General features: G+C 37.9%; 1 protein-coding gene across 3 annotated transcripts in view; it reads right to left on the bottom strand.

Moving 5' to 3' along the window:
* Positions 1–19,576, bottom strand: part of ttll7 (tubulin tyrosine ligase-like family, member 7) — a 67,861-nt gene that overhangs the window by 17,293 nt on the left and 30,992 nt on the right. For all 3 annotated transcript variants that reach the window (XM_037974185.1, XM_017413512.3, XM_017413514.2), the window contains exons 10-16: positions 18,305–18,399; positions 16,434–16,581; positions 14,269–14,342; positions 11,427–11,562; positions 6,411–6,497; positions 3,373–3,601; positions 445–740 (exon numbers count right to left, since the gene is read on the bottom strand). In XM_037974185.1, coding sequence (XP_037830113.1) covers positions 445–740; positions 3,373–3,601; positions 6,411–6,497; positions 11,427–11,562; positions 14,269–14,342; positions 16,434–16,581; positions 18,305–18,399 — 1,065 coding nt within the window. The remainder of the gene's footprint in view (positions 1–444; positions 741–3,372; positions 3,602–6,410; positions 6,498–11,426; positions 11,563–14,268; positions 14,343–16,433; positions 16,582–18,304; positions 18,400–19,576) is intronic.

Raw genomic sequence — 19,576 nt, forward strand, 5'->3', positions numbered from 1 at the left:
TCTTCTTATTTTATTCTTTACTTTGCGGAGTTTACCAGCATACTTGTGAAGAAAGAATGAAAATAGAGGAGGTAGGTGGAAAGCAACAGATGGCCACATAATGAAAGATTATTATTAACAACAACAGTATCTTGTAGAGTTTTGAAATATCTGTTTAAAAGTATCACATTAGACCAGGTACGCATGCTAAAACATACATGGCAACATGGAGTTACATATAAAACCTCTAATTACATACAAGGACATGGGTCTCTCTGAAAATCGAAGGTGATTCCTGATTGTTTCATTAAACCAGCTTGGAGTAGTGCATCACAAGAAAACTGGTAAATGTAGCATGATGAAAGTATGATTATTGTAGGTCTAAATGAATGACATCTCATTAGACATACATGTATTTTGACATTTTAAGGAAGTATAACTCAACTTGTGTTTTGAGAAACCTACTATATTAGAGTGTATTGTTCCTAGGCTGCTGCTGTGAGGTACTCGATGGGCGGAGCTACTGCGGCTCAGCGAATGAGAGCGAAGTGTAGCTGAGCTCGGTCTTGTTAGGGGCGTTGCCAAGGGAACTGAAGGAGAAGGCCTGGTGGACAATGCCCGCACTTCGCTGGGTGACAAAAGGGAGGCAATAGAGCGCGGGCACGAAATGGAGCGTCTGATTGGACCAGAGAGCGTGGGCGACACAGACGGAGCGGTGTTGGTTTTGAGTGACTTGATTGGAGGTTTCCAGTGCATCCGACCTGTAGAGAAACAGAAGACAACAGTGTGTGTGTGTGTGTGTGTGTTAGACCTCAGGAACATGACGTTTTCATTCCTGGGCCTTTCCCAGTGTTCCTATCACACACTCTGCTATGTGTCATGCAACACCTGGGTTGCAGGATGAAGTGTGGCATTAAAACTCCCATAGCTGCACTGTAGCCCACTGGCCCTGCGGTCAAATTTTGTGTGTTATTAGTGACCGCAGCATGTGTAGTCAAAACCATAAACAAAACCGTAGTCTGGTTCGTGTCTGGTTCAGGGGCAGATTAAAGAGGCGCTCTCTGTCTCAGGCACATTAGACAAACAGATGCAAGGACATGGAAAATGAAGTAGAAAACACATAGTGACACTCTCCGTCACCCTTGACTCTGTTCAAGCTTGTCTGCAGGCCAGTGTATTAGTGTGTGTCCAACATCAAGCAAGCGTACAAGTACAAGTATGTGTGTGTTTGTGTGTGTGTGTGTGTGTGGCTGCTGAATCTTCCAAGGCTTAACCATTGCCAAATGTGAGCATTACAGGGCTTAGTTGTAGCAGTCCTTTGGTGGCTTGGTATACAGAAGGACTTGGCAAGGTTGCCGTCTCACTCAGCACACACATGCATACAAACACGCATAAAGATACTTTGACAAAAAGTTTGTCTTTTCCCTTATTTGGTGGCAAATGGAATAAGCTAATGCATCTCCAGTGAGCAATAAACTTCAACTCAAAGTGCAACCAGAGAATTTCTTATCCAAGGTCAGTAGGTAGACTACTTCGAAAGGTCCTCTCTTTCTTGCTTGTGACAGCTTAAAGTGAGTTGATGCATGCAACTTATGTGAATTGAAGGGAGGCTTATCACTCTCACTACAAAACAGGATTTTTCAACATAAACCCCCAAGGTATTTTCAAGGTAGCCAACAAAAAAGTCTTTCTGCTTCTTTTTCAATCAAATTTCAGTTTCTATTCATTACTGTGTCTACCTTCACCTTCTATTCAACAGGACTGCAGTGTTCAGAAACTCTCCTTTCCTCAAGTGCTTTTTAAAGCTTCAGTATTTGCTGTAAACGGGGCTCCATAGCTGTGGTGCTCAAACATTATTTTACCTACAAACTCAGCAACAAAGATCAATATTCCAAAGAAACAAATGCTATAATTATTTTGCTAAACTAAAATTAAAGCCCATGGAAATTATACCCTTTATCTAATCAGTTAAGCACATTATTAAAAGACTGCTGAAGAGCTTGAGCCAAGGTGAAAAACGAAAAAATTCCTCATTTACTTCCAAGATTTTATGTGTCAAGAAATAATAATAAAATCACTTGGTCCAAACCAGAATTAATCAGTCATGAAGAAATTCAGGCACCTTGATAAGTGCAGTCGTTTTGTTGGTTTGACAACAAGACAAGAACAACAAAACCAAAGAATAATCATAGTGAAGCAAGTGTTTCTGCCTATCGCTTTAGGAAAGAACAATCTGGAGTTTAGAGAGTGAAAAAGATTATTTACGAGCAGAAAACATTCAAGATAATTGCTAATCTTTCCAGGACTGGACATCCCAGTTTTATTTTATGTTAAATCTAAAAGTTTATGACAATATACAGTAATTAGAAAAAAACAGATAGTGTGTCTTGACTGGAATGGCTGTGCTTGGCTCAGAGGTACAGTGGTTGTCTTCTAATCTAAGATTGGCAGTTTGATGTCCAACATTGCAATGCCTCAAATGGGCAAAATGTCATCATTAAGCTTTTCAGTTTGTATGTGTGTAGTAAGGAAAAGATGCTTCAAAGATGTAAAACCTTGGTAGAACCCAAATAAGGTCAAAAAGTATGGAGCATTTGTTTAAAAGGCTTGAAAAGAAAATATTTCTTTAAAAAAACCTACTGTGTAAAACTTTAAATTGAAAGAGAATCTTGTAAATAAGAGCTGAAATGTGTTGAAATATAATAGCATGCCAAAGTTTGAACGACCCTGTTCGAAATTTCTGCTTCTGTAAAATGCTAAGTGAGTAAAAGACAACCTAATTTTTATAAAAGGTTTAAAAAGGCAAAACATGTATTTTTTTATTGTAAGAGAAATTATATTTCAATCTTTCACAGTTTGAAAGTAAACCAAAAAAAAAAAAGTTTGCCACTCTTGTGTGGGCACAAACTGCAATCTGTTTTTGTAGCCATCTAAGGGACCTTTCAAACATGTTTGTGGAGTTTCACCTGTTCTTCCAAAATGGTTTCAATCTATCCTTGTATTTAACATTGGAAGACATGTAGCTTTTATAAAATTGTTTACTCTTTTTTTCCAGCCATATATGTGCTTGTTGCAGTCAAAATATTCTATTTTAACTTTAACTGTCCACAACATTTAGTCCTGAAATTCATTAGGTCTAGATGTTTATTCTCGTTGGCTTTCAGTTTTTCTTGGACACAACAGAAATACACAGTTTGAAGTTTCCTGAATCTTCCTCAATATTTTTTTCAGTTACATGGAATTTTGATTTCTCAATAAATCTTAGAGATTTTCCCTGTCTCCTGCGTAAGGTAGGCCAACATAAAAAAAGAAGAACTGTTGTAGGAAACAAGATCCTTGTCAGACCCCACACTCTGCCTTACTAATACAGACTTCCCAAACACTTTCTCCTACCTGAGCGCTCAGCCAAGTTCTTTTCCTTGCTCTCGCCAAGGTCATAGGAAACTTTCTTCTCTCCTCTCTTCTCTCCACGTCTTCCTTCTCCTGCTTTCCTCCTCTCGTCTTCCTCTTCATCTGAAGAGGAGCAGGAATTATCGGCGCTGCTGCCACTGGTGAAGTCAGCCAGGTAGTCTGGTCGTTGACGTCTTGGCGTCTGACTGCATTCTGGCATGGCGGTCAAAGGCTGGCAATGAAACACATACTCAGATATGAAGCGCACATTTGATAAATATTGAAGCAGAATGTAGAAATGACCATGCATCCGTAAAGATGACAAAATTACTAATGTACAAATTTCCTTATTTTCCTTATTGCAAAATGATCTCGTCCTGGAAAAAAAGGTCTTTAGCTGAATATTTTTAATACCAACAAAGATTCACAAGAGTACCAGTATAAGTATGCACTCTAGTGATTGACTGATTTTTTTTTTGTTTGTTTGTTTTTTAATTTGGCATGGTAAGTTTTTAGAAAAAAGCACAGTTGTTTTGTTGGTTTATAAAGCTGGTTTGTGTGTTCCTCTGTATTTGGTCCATCATTATATAATTTTAATATCTGTACACATTATGATGTAAAACTAAACTGATTTAAAATATCTGGGCCATTGCTTTCAGTAGGGTGCGGGATAATCAATACTGGGAATTGCATAAGGCTCCGAATAAATTAATTACAAACACTATAAAACACAAAACATTTAAAAATCAGTTGGGTGTTATTACACAACCTGCTGCACAAACAACACGGGCCACCAGTGATGATGTTATTGAGGTGATGACTTTGATTAGTACCCACAGACTGTAAAGTAAAAACATTTATTAAACTGTAAAATTACCACAGTATTCCAGTTTACTTCCTTTAGGTTTGTGCCAAAAAAAAGCACCCGGCCATAAAAGGCACCCCTGTCACGGAAAGCACACTGACACAAGCGCATAGTGCCAAGCGTAAAATCACTATGCTAACAGATAGGCCTGTCTTTTAATCGCCTTAAAATGCTCAGGCCTGGTGGATGCTGATTATTTTAAAAATGGCAAAAACCAACCTAATTAATAAGCAGACTGATCAATTGGTCAACCTCTGATGCACGCACACTTAAACGTGAACATGATGAATAACTAAGTGGTTGTCGGCCTTGCGTCACGTTAAGTCTGTGAGCATCTGTCACAGGGAGACCCGCTGCCTACAGACAGCCAGACTGTCTTATAATGCTTTATAAGTGCTGTAACACTATAACTAACACCACCAACCTTTAGCCTTCAACAAATTATATCTGCTTGGAAATGTATGTGGTAAAGTCAAGGTAAAACGTTTTGTTTATTCTTTGACGCCAGCTGTTTAACATATATGCTTCACTGGATGAAAAAGAACATAAATGTGTTTATAAGGGATGAGAAATTGCTGGGTGCTTCTTTGACAGAGCAGTTCTATTAGAAACAACAAGGTGAAAAGGCTTATGTTTGTAAGTTCAAGTATAATGCATGAAGTCCCAAACAGTTACTTTTTTCTTTAGTATAACATTAATTACATCGGTCTATCTCACATCCTGGAAGGGCATGAGCTGATAACATTAATAAAGCATTTATACATCTGTTATTCAGCATTCAGCTCGGGCAGTGCTGTCAGGCCACTCAAATTAATAAGCAGGAAGTGATCACAGGGCTTACACAGTCACCGCTGGGTAGCTGTGTGGGTGAGTGATAGACGAGGATAGAGACAGAGAGATTAAATACATGAGAGGAGAATAAGAGGGGAGATGGGAACATCAGATTGATGAGGTGAGACATAAAGAGGGGGGACAAGGTGAATCTCAGCATGGCAGCAGAAAGGAACAGAAAGGAGAAACTGAATAGACCGAGAGAGGCGGAAATGAACACCAAGAGAAAGGGATTCTGGACATAAAAGAGGGGATAAAAAGGATACGAGAACAGACTGTGACTAAACAGTGGAGAGCAAGGCAAAGACAAAAGATCAGACACTGTAAAAATGAGATGAAATTTTGGATGCATTTAAGGGGAGCAGTGTGTGAGAACTGCCAGCAGCCTAAATAGGGAGCTAAAAGAAGGACAGAAAAGAGAACAAGGGTAAATGTAGTATGTCAAAATTAGCATGTGGAGTACAACCTATTAAGAATGGTATAAAAACCTTCCCCTTTCCTAACCTTTCACCCTCTCTGCCTAAACACTTCCTTAGCTATAACAAACATTGTCCTTTCCTTGCAACAGAATCCTGTTTCCAATCCCTTTGGTTCAATCCCCACTTTAAACTTTCACATACTTGTTGGTTCAGATTCAGCAGATGGTTTGTGAGCACCGCACCCTGAGGAGTGAATCTATCCGTCACAGTACTTTCTCTCTCCGGGTATCGATGTCTCCCTCCATACGCTCTGCAACATCAAAACTGACGGGCCGCAAATTATTTTGGACAACAGTGATTGTGTCTGAACAAGTCTTCACTTTTAGCAAAGACCTCCCAATCGCAGTGCTGAACTTCAACGTCTGGTCCCTAACACACTCCTCAAGCGTTCCCGTCAATTTGGCCCTCGAGAGGGGAATGAAGGTACATGTGCAGAAAAAGAAAGGGATGGAGGGGTGAGCGGAGGAGAGTGAAGCAAGGTGATGGAGGGAGTAATGTGCTGTCGCAAGAAATTGGGAGGGGGGCTTATAGGTGGATGTGACAGAGCGATAGAAAAAGAGGATGATAGACAGAAAGAAAGATAGCAGGAAGAGCACGAGGGAGCCAGCCTGACAGCTGTCCCCTTGGGGAGTTGGGTCTCTTCTTTGGGCCTCTTTCTGAGTATTTTCTTTCTTCTCAGACCTGCTACCCCCCCTCTTTACTTTTCTGAATCACGTCCGGTGTGCTTTCCGTGAGCGTTAGCTCCAGGCATCTGACTACCGGCATCCCTTCCCCTCTGACACTCTTCTTTCTTTAGGTCCCATGAGGCATCTGGACCCTATTCTCTCTCTGCTCTTTGTTTCCCTACCTCTCTCCCTTTCACCCACCTTTGGGCCTCGTTGCCTGGAGGATTTGCCCATCAGCTTCTCGTCGTCCAGTTCACATTGCTCCAGTAGATCCAGTATATCTTCCTCCTATACAGAAAAAAAGGTTAGATTAGAAAATGTCAAATTAAAAACAGAACAAACATGATTTTCAAACAGGGTACCCAAATCTTGATTTTACACTCGTGGTGAAATAATAAAAATGCTTTGATTTGTTGCTGTAACATCAAATGAGGTCCCAGTAAACAAATAAAACTTGAATTAATAAAAATAATAAAAGTTTAACTTCAAAGCGTTGTATCTGGAGTCTAAAGGGAGGCTTGATTTATACAAGAAAGCATTATAGTGTTTGACATGGTGAATCTATTTCCAAATGACCATTATTAAAAAGATTATTAATGCATTTTGAGAATGGGACATAACAGGCTTCAACTTGCTGCTCAAATCCAAACTGATTGTTTAACAACTCGTAACACACTGTGTTGATTTGTGGGCACATATGTGCATTGTGCAATATTTCCTTGTCTGGAAGACCTAATCTGTGTTATAACATGCAGAGAGCCTGTATTATGGGACACACTACACTGCACACTAATGCAGTGGTGTCACATGTTGTACCTCTGATTCTAGAAAACTAGTGTAAAATCAGGTAGCATTACACCAGCTCTGTGTTAACCAACTTTTGGCTTTTTGAATGTTATATATACAACTTATTTTAAACACTTATAATAAACACGTTTATTGAAAAGCCTCAACAAAAGTCTACTAAGGGAAATCAACTTTATGCTGTAGCCACTCATTCTAAAATGAGGCAACAATATATGCTCAAATCGACTTGTACCAGCAGCCAAAAAAAGCCAACAACTCAAATTTGAACCTCTTATATCATAATCATTATCACAAGAAAATGATACTTTAACCTGCTTTGTAGAAATATTTACAAATTACAGGTATTTTTCCTCAACGGAAGTCTGCTGCCAGCTCAATAACCTTTTACGAGGTGAAAGCTTCCACACCCACAGTGGTTAAAAACCACTAGAGGCCCATTAGTTTGTTAAATAACACCAAGTGGATTACAGGGATGTTTTGATAAGCTTTACAGCACAGGAACAAAACAAACTTGACACACATGCAGAAATTACAAATGAAATAAAAGTTATTTACATTTATGTAAATAAGCTAGAGTGCACCTATATCTTAAATAACTGCAAATATTATTTTTAGGCTGTTTGTTGCACAAAGGTAGTACTGGTCAGGCAGAAAAAACAGAACCAAAAACAAAGTAGATATTTTGCAGTTTAATGGCATTGTTTGATATTTAAAAACACTAGACACACATCTTTTCACATATATAATTGTGGGTTTTTTATTCGCCTAATGCATATATTAAGCAATTTCTTAGTATTTTCTCTCCATTTTACTGTCTTCCACTTCTGACAAAATGTGAATAACCTCGAATTATGATGAGCATAATCTTGCAGCAGAAAACAGTGTGATTTGTGAAAACCACCTATTCAGTTTCTTTTTATTATAGAGCTGAGAACTCCTTTAGAACTGTATGTTTTTTGTTCATTAAAGAAATTAAATCTAGTTAGCAGTACAAATTTTTAATATCCATGCTCAATTTATGCACTTCTTCAACTTGCCTCTTTGAAAGCATTTTTCAGTGACAGAAGTTTGTGAAGACAACACTTTCACTTTTGTATACTTGTGTACATTTTTATGTTCGTGACAGAAAACCACAGGCCTTCGGAGCGAGCGACAGGTTGACAACATTTTCCTTTTCAGATTTAGTATTCATTTGAAAATAAAAATAAAGTGGTTGAATAGGAAGATAGCAACTGAGAAGACAGGAAAAAAAAATTCTAGCTAACAACAGACCAAACAATCTGATGCATACCTTTCAACCTAACTGTAATGAAAGTGGGGAGAAGGGTGATGCAAACGCTTTGGAAAACAGTGTAACCCATCTCTGGGATGTCTGCAGAACAGCGGCTGAAAGCAAGAGGCTGCTCTGCAGTCAATCAACATGTTATTTCTAGGAATACAACACAGGCTTTACTTTCTTTGATACGGTGACAGAACGTGACATTTTTCAATTCATATTGGTCGTGAGAAGCAAACAAAGGTAGACAAACATGAGTGTTTTGGTGCAAACCCTGCCAGACCTGATGGAAATGCTGATTGTTTGCATGCAAATGACCTTTGACCTCCCAAAAAAGAGTATACTAATATGCACAGTACAGGTCAAATGATGTACTTTATGCCACACAAACAAGAACTAATATAAATGACAAACATAACATAATATTTTAATCCGTGTTCTATAGGTGGTTTTACATACATTAAATGAATTGTCACATGATTCATATTACAGACATGAAGGAATAATGGTACTAATATGTGTCAAACCTAAATCCATACTGATACAGTTGCAAAGGGTAGTATCTCATTGGGCTGCATCTGTTGGAGACTAGTTGGCGAAGTTACAAGAAAATTGTGAACAAACAGGTAAGTTTTCGGTTGGAGCGTTTGCCGCCAAGTGACCAGCAAGCAGTAAATGCAGCCATTTTTGGAAAATTATGACTTAGATTTATGTGCACAGCTTGTTTGCTTCTAGCTTTTGTACATCTGTTTGTTGCCCACCTTCACCCACATTATACCAGGCTTGCTTTTTACCCACCTTTACCCACCTTTTTAGACCTAAACATGTTATCTGTCAGAGTATAGCTCTCATGCCGAAGTCAAAATACAGTTCCTGTATTCTTGAAAGGGGTGGAAACAAAATTGAGACTATGACCTATGACAACTCTTTGAGAGAAACTTTGTTGTACAAATTTATTTAACATGGTCAAAACCTTTTAAGACGTGTTGGGGACCCCCTCTCAAATGCCATTCCTGAACTAGTCACCAGCAGTTGCAACTCAGTGAGATACAGGGTAAATAAACCTGTGACTATCTAAGGCATGTGCCTAAGAATTATTTAGAATTATGTAGAGAAGAGTACAAATTGTAAAGGCACTAATTCTACTGTGAAACAGCTCACAATTACTGGGACTGACACAATGCTGTACAACTTTGAACCACAAACAAAAAGCAGTTTAAATTTCTGGTAGAGTCATAATGTCAATTTGTGGCCAGAAGAGTATTTTTAATACCCTTTGATTTGTTCATAATAAAATGTTGTCGTCTTCTTATTTAATGTTGTCAAATGTATACTAAAACCAAATACTTGTTTTAAGACATCAAAAAGACCTTCGACCACAAAACTAAATTTATTCTTAAGTCCACAAATATATTTAAGTACAAAACTCTGTGTTTGTGAAATATTCTGTTCACAAGAATGACAAAATATCCTAAAACAAAATGAACCTTGACTACAATCAAACATGTATGACTATTCAAACACAACAACAGTACAAACCGAGCTTACCAAGATCTCAAGATGACTTTTTTGTCTTCACTGTAAATGTGTGGTAATAAAATCCAGGCAAGAAAGTAAATGAAAGCAACACATAATGTTTAGAAAAATAAGGAAATATCTGTTTAAAAGGAAATATTCATGGTGTGATGATTATCATGCTGAATTTCAGGAACCTGCCTTCTTTCTCATAGATGGTGCAGATTAGTATCTCACACATTGTCCCTTTAAAGAGGACAGTTCAGTTGTCAATCACGATTGTGTGACTAGATAGGAAACAGCATCGCTACTCTTCTCTACCTTACTGCTTTGAACAAAATCCACATTTCTCTGCTGGCTAAATTAAAAATCTAGGTGTTAGGGTTCAGCTTGATCTTTGACTGAAATCTCTAGAAAGTTTCTCTGCAGAGATTCTTAGAGAAACAGACCATAACCTTCAGAAAATCAAACTGCAAAAGGCCAGAGGTGAGGTTTATAAAGTTGCAATAGCTGCATATGACAGTGATGTGCAATGGATTTGTAGCACCAATACTTTTGTCAAAAGTAATTAAGATTTTTCTGGTGTGTGCGTGTGTTTTTGTGGTTGTTCTTATCTGCATTCTGTCACTGTTGCTTTATTCTTCAGCGTATTTGAACATGTCACAATGCTCTCCCTGTGTGTTTTTTAGTGTCATTGTTTTGTTCCTATTAAACAAATAAGTTGACATGATGACAGAAAATTGGCTCTAAAAGACCCCTTTTGTACCGCTAAAGTTTTTTTAAAAAGTATTTTTCGAAAAAAGGAAAGTGACAAAGCGTCTCTCTTTCTCAGCATTTCATCTTCTCTTTACTGTGCAACAAATTTTTTTTTCAATCATACTCTGCAATTTGAACGATGATTGTATCTGTCAGTCAATTTTTTCATTTTAATGTTTGTCCTCACACCTTCACTTTTATGTTAAACTGAAGCTACATTCTTCCACCCACTGAAAGCCTTTGGTTTAGACAATTTATGCATATATTGACTTTTAACCTTGTTGAGCTATTGTAAAATGCATTAATTTTCTGAATGCATGTGTGAGCACTTTCATCTATATGTTCAATGTCGTAATCTTTAACAAAAAGGGAATAATAAAGTACAGTATGTGTGGGCAACAGCTGTCATCCACTCAGAACCAACACTGTCAGAGAGAACAAAATATGAGAAATATACAGAAAGAGACCAGATGGAAAGTGAAGTGTCGAACTGAAAAAAGAAACAAATATGACATTGTTCTGTGGGATTTGATTTTCTTTTAAAATTTTATGCACAATACAATAAATATTTGTGAAGAGACAGTATGAATGACAGTAGGACAGTAGCACATATTGTGCTTTTCCTTCCTACATATTGTCAAACATTCGAACAAAAATCAAGGACTGTAAGACGTTTTTCGCATTATTTGCACATCCTCATTCGTCTCTGTGGGCAGAATCTTAATAGAAATGTGTGTGTGTTCCTCTTCTTCTTGTCTGCAGTTGTTTGAATGCTGTGTGTATATGTTCAGGTGTGAATCTCTGCAGGATTATGTGGTGTGTGTTTGTGTGTGTCCGTGACAGTCTGCCACTGATGTACGTGCCTTCATTCGTTTCAGAGGATTATTCATTTCCTTTTGAAGTGAGGCAGCTCGCCCGGCGAGGAAGGTCTGAAAGGCGGCCGAGAGCAGGCTTTCATACTTTTCCAACAGCAGCTTGTCGTCTGGGGGGTAAATACGTCTGTAGGCCGAAGAGACAGAGAGAGACGGGGGCAAGGAGAAAGGAAAATACAGGGAAGGAGAAGTAATAAAGAAGGGTTATCAGCGTGGGGAGACAGGGCAAAGTGAGAGTGGGGCAATAGAGGATGGAGAATAGACAAAAAAAGAGTTTAAGGTCAGAAAAGTAACAAGAATAGGGAGATTGAGGTTAAGCAAAGGAGGCATGTGAGGTTAAAAGAGGCACAGTAACAGAATTCAAAGAGAGGGGTTAGTACAGTATAAAAGAGCAAAAAGAAGAAGGGGGAGAAAATGTGTTGCCAAAGAGATAGAGAGATAAATAAAGGGCAGGAGTGCAGAGAGGAAGGGAGGCAAAAAAACAAAGAACATTTTTAAAAGAAGAGACAAATGGATGGAGTGAGGCACAGAGAGGTCAAGTCACAGCAGGTGTGAGTGGTGGTTGAACATGAAAAAGAGCAAGCGAGACAGGAAACATAGTGGGAGGAAAATATTTCAGTGAAAGGTATGAAGCAATAGACAAAAGAAAATAGAGAAAAAGAATCAAGGGAAAAGAAAGAAGAAGACGGGAGCAAAGAGAAAATAAAAAAAGGTATTACTGAAGACCTTGAGTCAAGAAAATGTATAAACTTCATTTAGTCAGTCTTTTCACATGTTGCAATCTATCAGTACAGTTGCTTTCTGCACACACTCACTCACACAAAGATGTCCACTTCACTGGTTTTTTTGCAGTCTGTGCTAATACAATATTACCACATTCTGTATTTTTACCCTCAAGACTAAACTAACACTGCTCAATGATTATCTGAGGCCTGACAAGATTAGAACAATGTATACACCTCATATCCTTGTAACACACCTCCAAGCTCCCCAGTGTCATCACTTTGGCCACCAAACCAAAACAATGTAAGCTTTGTAAAGAAAATAAGCTCTAGCCAGTGCAAAGAGCAGGAAAACAGTCTGGCATTAGTGCAGACCTAATGAACCAAACTTCCTATAACTTGGTCTTTCAATTCGAGAGGACAGAAACAAGACATAGAAACAGGTAAAGACTTACTTATAAAAACATTAAAAAATTAAAGCTCGATGTAATGTCTGTAGTAGAGTACAATGGTTTCCATCATAACACTTTCAGTCAGATAAGGTGAAGATAACGTAATTTTTATATTTATTTTATTTTTTTATTCACCTCACTCTTTTATTTTTCCCTGAAATGTGCTTTACAGAACAACAAATAAAGGTCTTTTCATTTAATCAAATTGTAGCTTCTCACATCTTAAAACATAAATATATGTCTCACAAAGTTTAAGTGGCAGCTGGTATTTAAAAAGAATCCCACACCCTATATTTTACTGAACAGTAAACTGAGTAGCTGTAATACCTCCATGGACAATTCAGTTTATACTGCTTTTACTTTCTCTGACTTTATTATTGAAACCTTACATATATTGCATATACTGTGGCTGTATCTGAGACTTCTTCGCTCAATAAAAATATTCCCACTTAAGATGTAGTAGTACTACCTCAAATTAGCCACTTGATGGACTGTTAAAAATGGACTTTTGCATTCATGGACTGAGGAAAAAAAGTTAAGTGGCATTTTTTAGATCGATCTAATCCAAGCAGATGAGATCGGGCGATCACCAGCCAAGCTGAAAATTGCCCAATACCAAGTCACCAGCCAAGCAATCAGTTTATTTGTAAATAAAACTATTTTCAGCCATTGTAAACTCTCAGCTGGGCTTCAAATGGATGTCTCAGGGTCCTGGCTTTTCTGTACCTGATACAGATTTCATCTAACAGCCAAATGTAAGTGAGTTCATTACCCGTACTCATCTAATGAGCAGCAGTGTGTTAATCAGAGTTCACTGCAGCGCCGGGGCACCATTTGAATGCTAAGAGGTCTTTATTACGGGTGCTCCAGACAGACCTCTGCCTGCCTGATTGACTGTCTGGCAGCCTGTCGAGAAAGAGGAAGGAGGTGACAGCACTTTACACAGGCCTGGAGCAGCATTCTTACTAGGCATCCAGTCAAGTGATGAGTCAAGAAGTCACTTAGACTTGGGGAGGCAGTAAGGCAGGTGAGTGTGTGTCACCCAGTTGGGTATATATATGTTTGTGTGTGTATTTGTGCAAAAAACTTGGGAGGGAAAACAAAAATGCAAGGCTTGAAAATGAGTAGGTGTCTGCATAGAAGGAGGCAGTAAGAAAAACCAAGGGAGTGAAAGAGAGAGAACAATTTACACGGGACAAGCGATGAATGTGAACTTGCTAAGTCATGCTGTAAGGTAAATCTGCTCCATCTGCGAGGTTAGAAATCAACACGCTCAGTTTCTTCCAGAGCACCAGCTGGAGTTTGAGAAGAAAAAAAAAAGAACTGTGGAGGAAAAAGAAGATCGCTTGCAGCTGGGAAACAAAGTTTACATGCTAAATTTAGTTTCTAAAATGCAGCAAAGTTAGGAATGTGCCGAGAGGGATAACAGTTTGTCGTTCTAAACTTCTTCTGGTTCCTTTCTTTCGATTTCTCATTTTAACTTGTATTATTCCTGTCTTGTGCGTTCTCTGAAATGTCTGTTGTTTGTTCTGTCACCGGCAAAATTTATTTTCACAAGAGCCTGGGAATCTGCACATGACCCCCAAGCAGGCACAAAGAGAGTGGGTGAATCTCATAAAGAGAGAGCTCATTGTCTCCAGCTGTTTGGCTGGTTCTTACCTGTAATTCCCCAGATGTTGCTTTTCATGCTCCTCTCTGGAAATCTGTTTGCGAACTTGTGCAAGTCGCTCTTTCTAGAAATAGATAAACAACAAAGGAAAAAATATAAATATTTTGCAGTGAATAATTACCAACAACAAAAAAAGAAAGTTTTATATAAAAGAGCCTAAAGAAAAAAAAAATTTCCAGCAATGACTCATAATTTCTCTCTTTTTACTCTCATTAGTACATTATAAAGGTGTAATTGTGGGGCTTAGCTGTTAAACTTGACATAAAGCAGGGGGGAGGTGACCACTTCGCTACTTGCACTGCAATATCATTAAGCACTGAGTGATAGGAGCCTTCAGCAGACCTGAACCCAATCTCACACTTCAGCCAAAACAGCACTCCAAGATGAGGTGGTGGCCTTTTTAATAGAGGCGCCTCTGCGGTTCTGTTCCTTATTCCCACTGATTACCAGTGTGGCTATCAAAAGGCTAATCAAAGAAGGTGGGAGGCATTAAAACGCAAGTAGCTGCCACTTTTCACCATGTAGTTGAGAAAAGGTCCCCTGATTCTTTCATTTCAAAGAAAAAATAATTAAACAGTATACATGTCTTGGAAAACTTTGACTCTTTTGACATGAAGAAAGAAGTGAAATTTCTGTTCTCTCTATTTTGTACCATTTAACTCTTCTAATATCTTCTAGTACACTGATGTATTGTTTAATACTGTATAAAGTTCTGTAAACCCTGTTCCTCTATAAATTCAATAGAAAATAAAATATAAATTTACAACTTTTTCAGTCATGCTCAATTTGAATTTGGCGACTGCAGCAGGTTATAACAGGTCTTCTATTGTTTTGTTGTTTTTTGTTTTTCACTTTTAGAAGTATATACTCACTGTGGCTTTCACATGCATTTTGGTTTCTGTGGTTTCAACTACTAAACTAAACTCTGTTAGTTTTTGCTTCAGCGCTGCTTGACGTTCTGAAGACCTCTGAATCTTTTAATGATGTTATGTATCACAGTTGATGAAATCACTTTGTTGAAAAAAAGTTCAAATAATTCATCATATTTGCTACACAGTCTTTAACAGACTAGTGAAGTCTTAGCCTTAAAGGCAGCCACTCTTAGATCCTTTTTTCATGTCCAGTTATAGTATTGATCTGCTAACAACATTGTAATAGTTTGATCTAACAGTTGTTTTTTTAATTTTACTATAGAGAAGTGCTCCAGTTTTTTGTCCTTCTCCTGTTTTTTAGTCAATGTAGTACGTTAAACTATATATGAACTACTCAATGTGCATTAATGTTATTTTCAATGTTATTTTTTAATGTTTTTTATATATATATATATATATATATATATATATATATATATATATACTATGAACACATACCTTTTATTTTAAAATGTAATTACAATTTATATTAGATGTGTGCTGTTGTCCTCTGCTGTCAAATGTTGCTGTGACACTGTGAATTTCCCCCTTGGGGGACGAATAACTGCTCATCTTATTATATATACACACACACACACACACGCATGCACAGTATTGGACTGAAACTCCATATGGGCAGTGTTTTAAAACTCAGATCAGTATTGGGAACAGGTCATTCCTATTTTAAGGGTATCTCGTGATGTTTGATCATGAATATTTAAGTGTTAAAGTCATTGAGTAGCGCTCTTAACTTCCTTGCAAAAGAAAAAGACTTTGAACAGAAGCTGCTGCTGGTTTATGCTCAGAAATTTAAAGAACTATAGTTTTTCTTATTTGAGATTTTACATATCTGTAGGACTTCATAACAAAATTTAGTCTATTTTTGTTAAGTACAGAAGTAATATTGTATTTGTAAATGGACTGTACTTACAAAGCGCCTTTCTAGCCAACCAGGCCACTCAAAGCGCTTTACAACACAATCTGTGCCCTCATTTATCCATCCAACACACACATTCACACTCACTCTATTACATATTTACAAAGCTAACCTGAATAAATCACTCTATAGGGTCTAATCAGTGCTTTAGATCAGATTCATAAACCGATGGGGCACACAATGGAGGCAGTGAGGGGTTTGGTGTCTTGCCCAAGGACACTTCAACATGTGGCATACTGGTAGAAACCTCTAGCTGTCTCGTTGGAGGACGATTGCTTTAACCACTAACCCACAGTTTGTTCCTTACCAGTTCTTCTCTTCTTCGTTCCAGTGTGTGTCGTTGTTTCTCCCAGTCAGACGAAGACGCCGAGAGTTTCTTCATGGAGCCATGGCCATACAGCCGTCTCTGAGCTTCTGCTTTTTGTTGGGCCAGGTTACGTTTTTTATCACTGGCCCTGGATCAGAATAGAGAAAGTAAAAAGGTCTTTAAAGACAATTAGAATCGCTGTTTCGTCTCACAAGAAAAGTCTCAAATTTAAATGAGTTGTTTGTTTTTTCCAATAACACTTTATAGTTATTGTTTTCTGTTACCAGATAATTTGCCTCCATATTTGCCTGAGATTAAAGTAACATTAGTTACAACTCAGTGAAAGCAGAGAGTTTTTAATAAGATTTATAGAGCTGAACATTAACTGATGAAGTTTTGATCATTACACTACTGATGTAAAATTTAAAAAGCTTCATGCAAATAATTCTACAATAAAATGACAACAAAAAAAGATAAAACGGCAAACAACCTATTGATGAACAGGACTAGACAGCATATTTTGAACAAGTTGGTGAATGTGTTTGGAAAAGAGAAAATCTGTTTTAGTCAATCACTGGCCCTTTAAATTGAGTATTGAGTGCTGTTGGGGGTATAAGGTTCATCAATGTCCATGCCCGGATGGGTCTGAATTGATCGCTTTTGATATAGTTGGTGTTGTGAGCTGACTCAAGAGCAAACCCTGGCTCTATACACCAGCAACCCCTTCCTTTGGGGAGACGAAATCATTACTATATTCTGAAAAAGGGAGCAAAGTACAACAAAACCCTCTTTCACTCCATGAACATAAGCAGTTCTAGTGAACAGGGCTTTTGTTGTCTTTGAAGAAATTCTAATAGTTAAGAATGACATCAGCCACAAAACAAATAATTTTAATAAAAAATTGGTTTGTGCCTAATGAAGTCAGAGGAAGGACTGAGTGAGTTTTAATGTGGGCTGACAGCATGACACATCATAAATGACCAAACCGAATATACCGTCCGTAACGCATGCAATTGATTTGCTGTATATGTACTGTATGTGTGTTTAGGTGTATGTGTGCAGTGTGTTTGTGTATGACTAGCAGAGTGGAGACTATATTTAGGGCAGTAAGAAGAGGACAAGCAGAGAGAAAGCAAACAAGAGAGCAGAGATCCAGAGGTCTCATGTACCGTGATCAATCAGCGAGTAGAGTCACTGTAGCCAGGGGACAGAAAAGCATACCAACAAAACTTCCACACGCACAAACACTATATACACAGAAATACATCACACAATAAGAAAAGTAAATGCAAGCAAAAACGGCAAACAAATAAGAAACAAAGCAAAGAAGAACAGAACTACATGAAGCCTGAATACATGCACAGAGAAAAGTAAAACATGTAGATTCAAAGCTACTGATGAACTTGAAACACACTCAAGCACACATTTCAAGCACACATTTCTTGCACGTTAACTTCTCAGGGAACACAAAGCATGCAACAAAGGCACAGCTTTGTACCTCGGCTAATATATGTCTCTGTATGCATCAAAAAGACACCAGCGCGTAAATTTACAGCAACAGTAATTTATGTGTTCGAAGCGCTAACCCTCTTGTTATGTTCACACTATTACTCCTGTCTCTTCAGCCTGAAACTAGAACAAGATAAGAGCTGAACTGCACCATGCATCAAAGTAATTCTGAAGTTTTCTGAAAAAAATAAAATAATTGATTAGAATCTTTAAACATTGAGAGCCTTGTTAAAAAAAAGGAAAGCTTTGATTTGAGCTTTACCCGTCTCTGCACATGAAACTTAAAGAGCTCTTTGATGCAATTTGCACATCTACTTTCACGCATACAAGCATGTATGTAAAAAGGTAGTTGAAAACAATACCTAATGTTTAGGAGTTTCAGAGCATTCAGCAGTACTCCTTTCTTCACATCATAATCGATCTTCTGATCGGTTCCAAAGCTCGGAGCTCGATTGATCTGTCCAAGAAAAGAGAAGAAGTAGACGTTTATAGAATATTTAGGGGGTTTTATTATTTTTTTCTTCATATATTATTATTTTTTTCTGCTAACCTCTACAGACAGAATGTGCAATTTAAAGAAACATATTTAGGGCATTTGTGGAAAAAATCTGTTCAAATGGAGGAAAAGGAGAAGAAAAAAAGGGAAAGAGATGGAAAATGTTTGTTGTTTCTCTTTCCCTTTGAGAGACACTTTACAGCAGTTCTGGCCTTTTCTTCTGCATAAATCCTGTCTGGTGCAGATGTGTTGTAGATACAAAAAGAGCCTGCCCATGTTTGAGCGCCCAAGTTTGTTTAGGTGACTGTGGTTCAGGTGGCGCATAGTAGAGTAGGCTCAAAACAGTGGCACAAACATTACAACACTGCCACCAAAAACATCTCTGTGATCATCAGAGAATTACTGTTGCTCAGCTTGGTTCTGCCATTTACAATCAAAAGTGCTCAGAAAGATTCAGCCAAGCAAGAAAGGAATAAGCCACCTGTGATTTTAGGTACAAAAGCTGGAATCATCCAGGGAATAATTCAAGAGGAGCTTACCTTCCTCAATAGAACAATTCCAAGCATCGGTGCAAAGTATTCAAATATCGGTTATTATACCTGACACAACAAATCAATTCTTTTTCTCTTTGTTAGGTTCCTTTATGTCTCCCTCCCATGGTGAGAAATGGCTTATGTGAGACAACAAAAGGAGCAACAAAGAAAGAACTGGCAACAGTGATTGGAATGGTGTCTTCCTATGAGGTGACTTCAAATGACAATGCAACAGATGCCCGCTGAAAGGCTGGCGTGGCTTGATAAACCCTGATTGTTCAGATAAGTCAGGTCTCCTCCTGGCATCAACTAAAACGCTTAAACCTCCCATTTTCTTTATTTTTTCATGTGAGAACAATAGCATGGGTGGGTGGCATAATATTATTAGAATTTCAATAGCCTTAATAATGGTGTATTTGTTGAATGAGTGTTTATGTGTCAGAATTACTAATGAATGTCTTTATTGCACAAAATAATAACTGAGTTTAAAGATGTAAGATGACGCTCCAGATGGAACCTCACCCGATATGCCCACTGCATAACAGATGATATTTTTTTACCCATTTGCTGTAAGTCAGTTCAACAAAAAAATAACAAAAACAAGA

This window comes from Kryptolebias marmoratus, linkage group LG24 (genome assembly GCF_001649575.2).
Source record: "Kryptolebias marmoratus isolate JLee-2015 linkage group LG24, ASM164957v2, whole genome shotgun sequence".
Taxonomy (NCBI): Eukaryota; Metazoa; Chordata; class Actinopteri; order Cyprinodontiformes; family Rivulidae; genus Kryptolebias; species Kryptolebias marmoratus.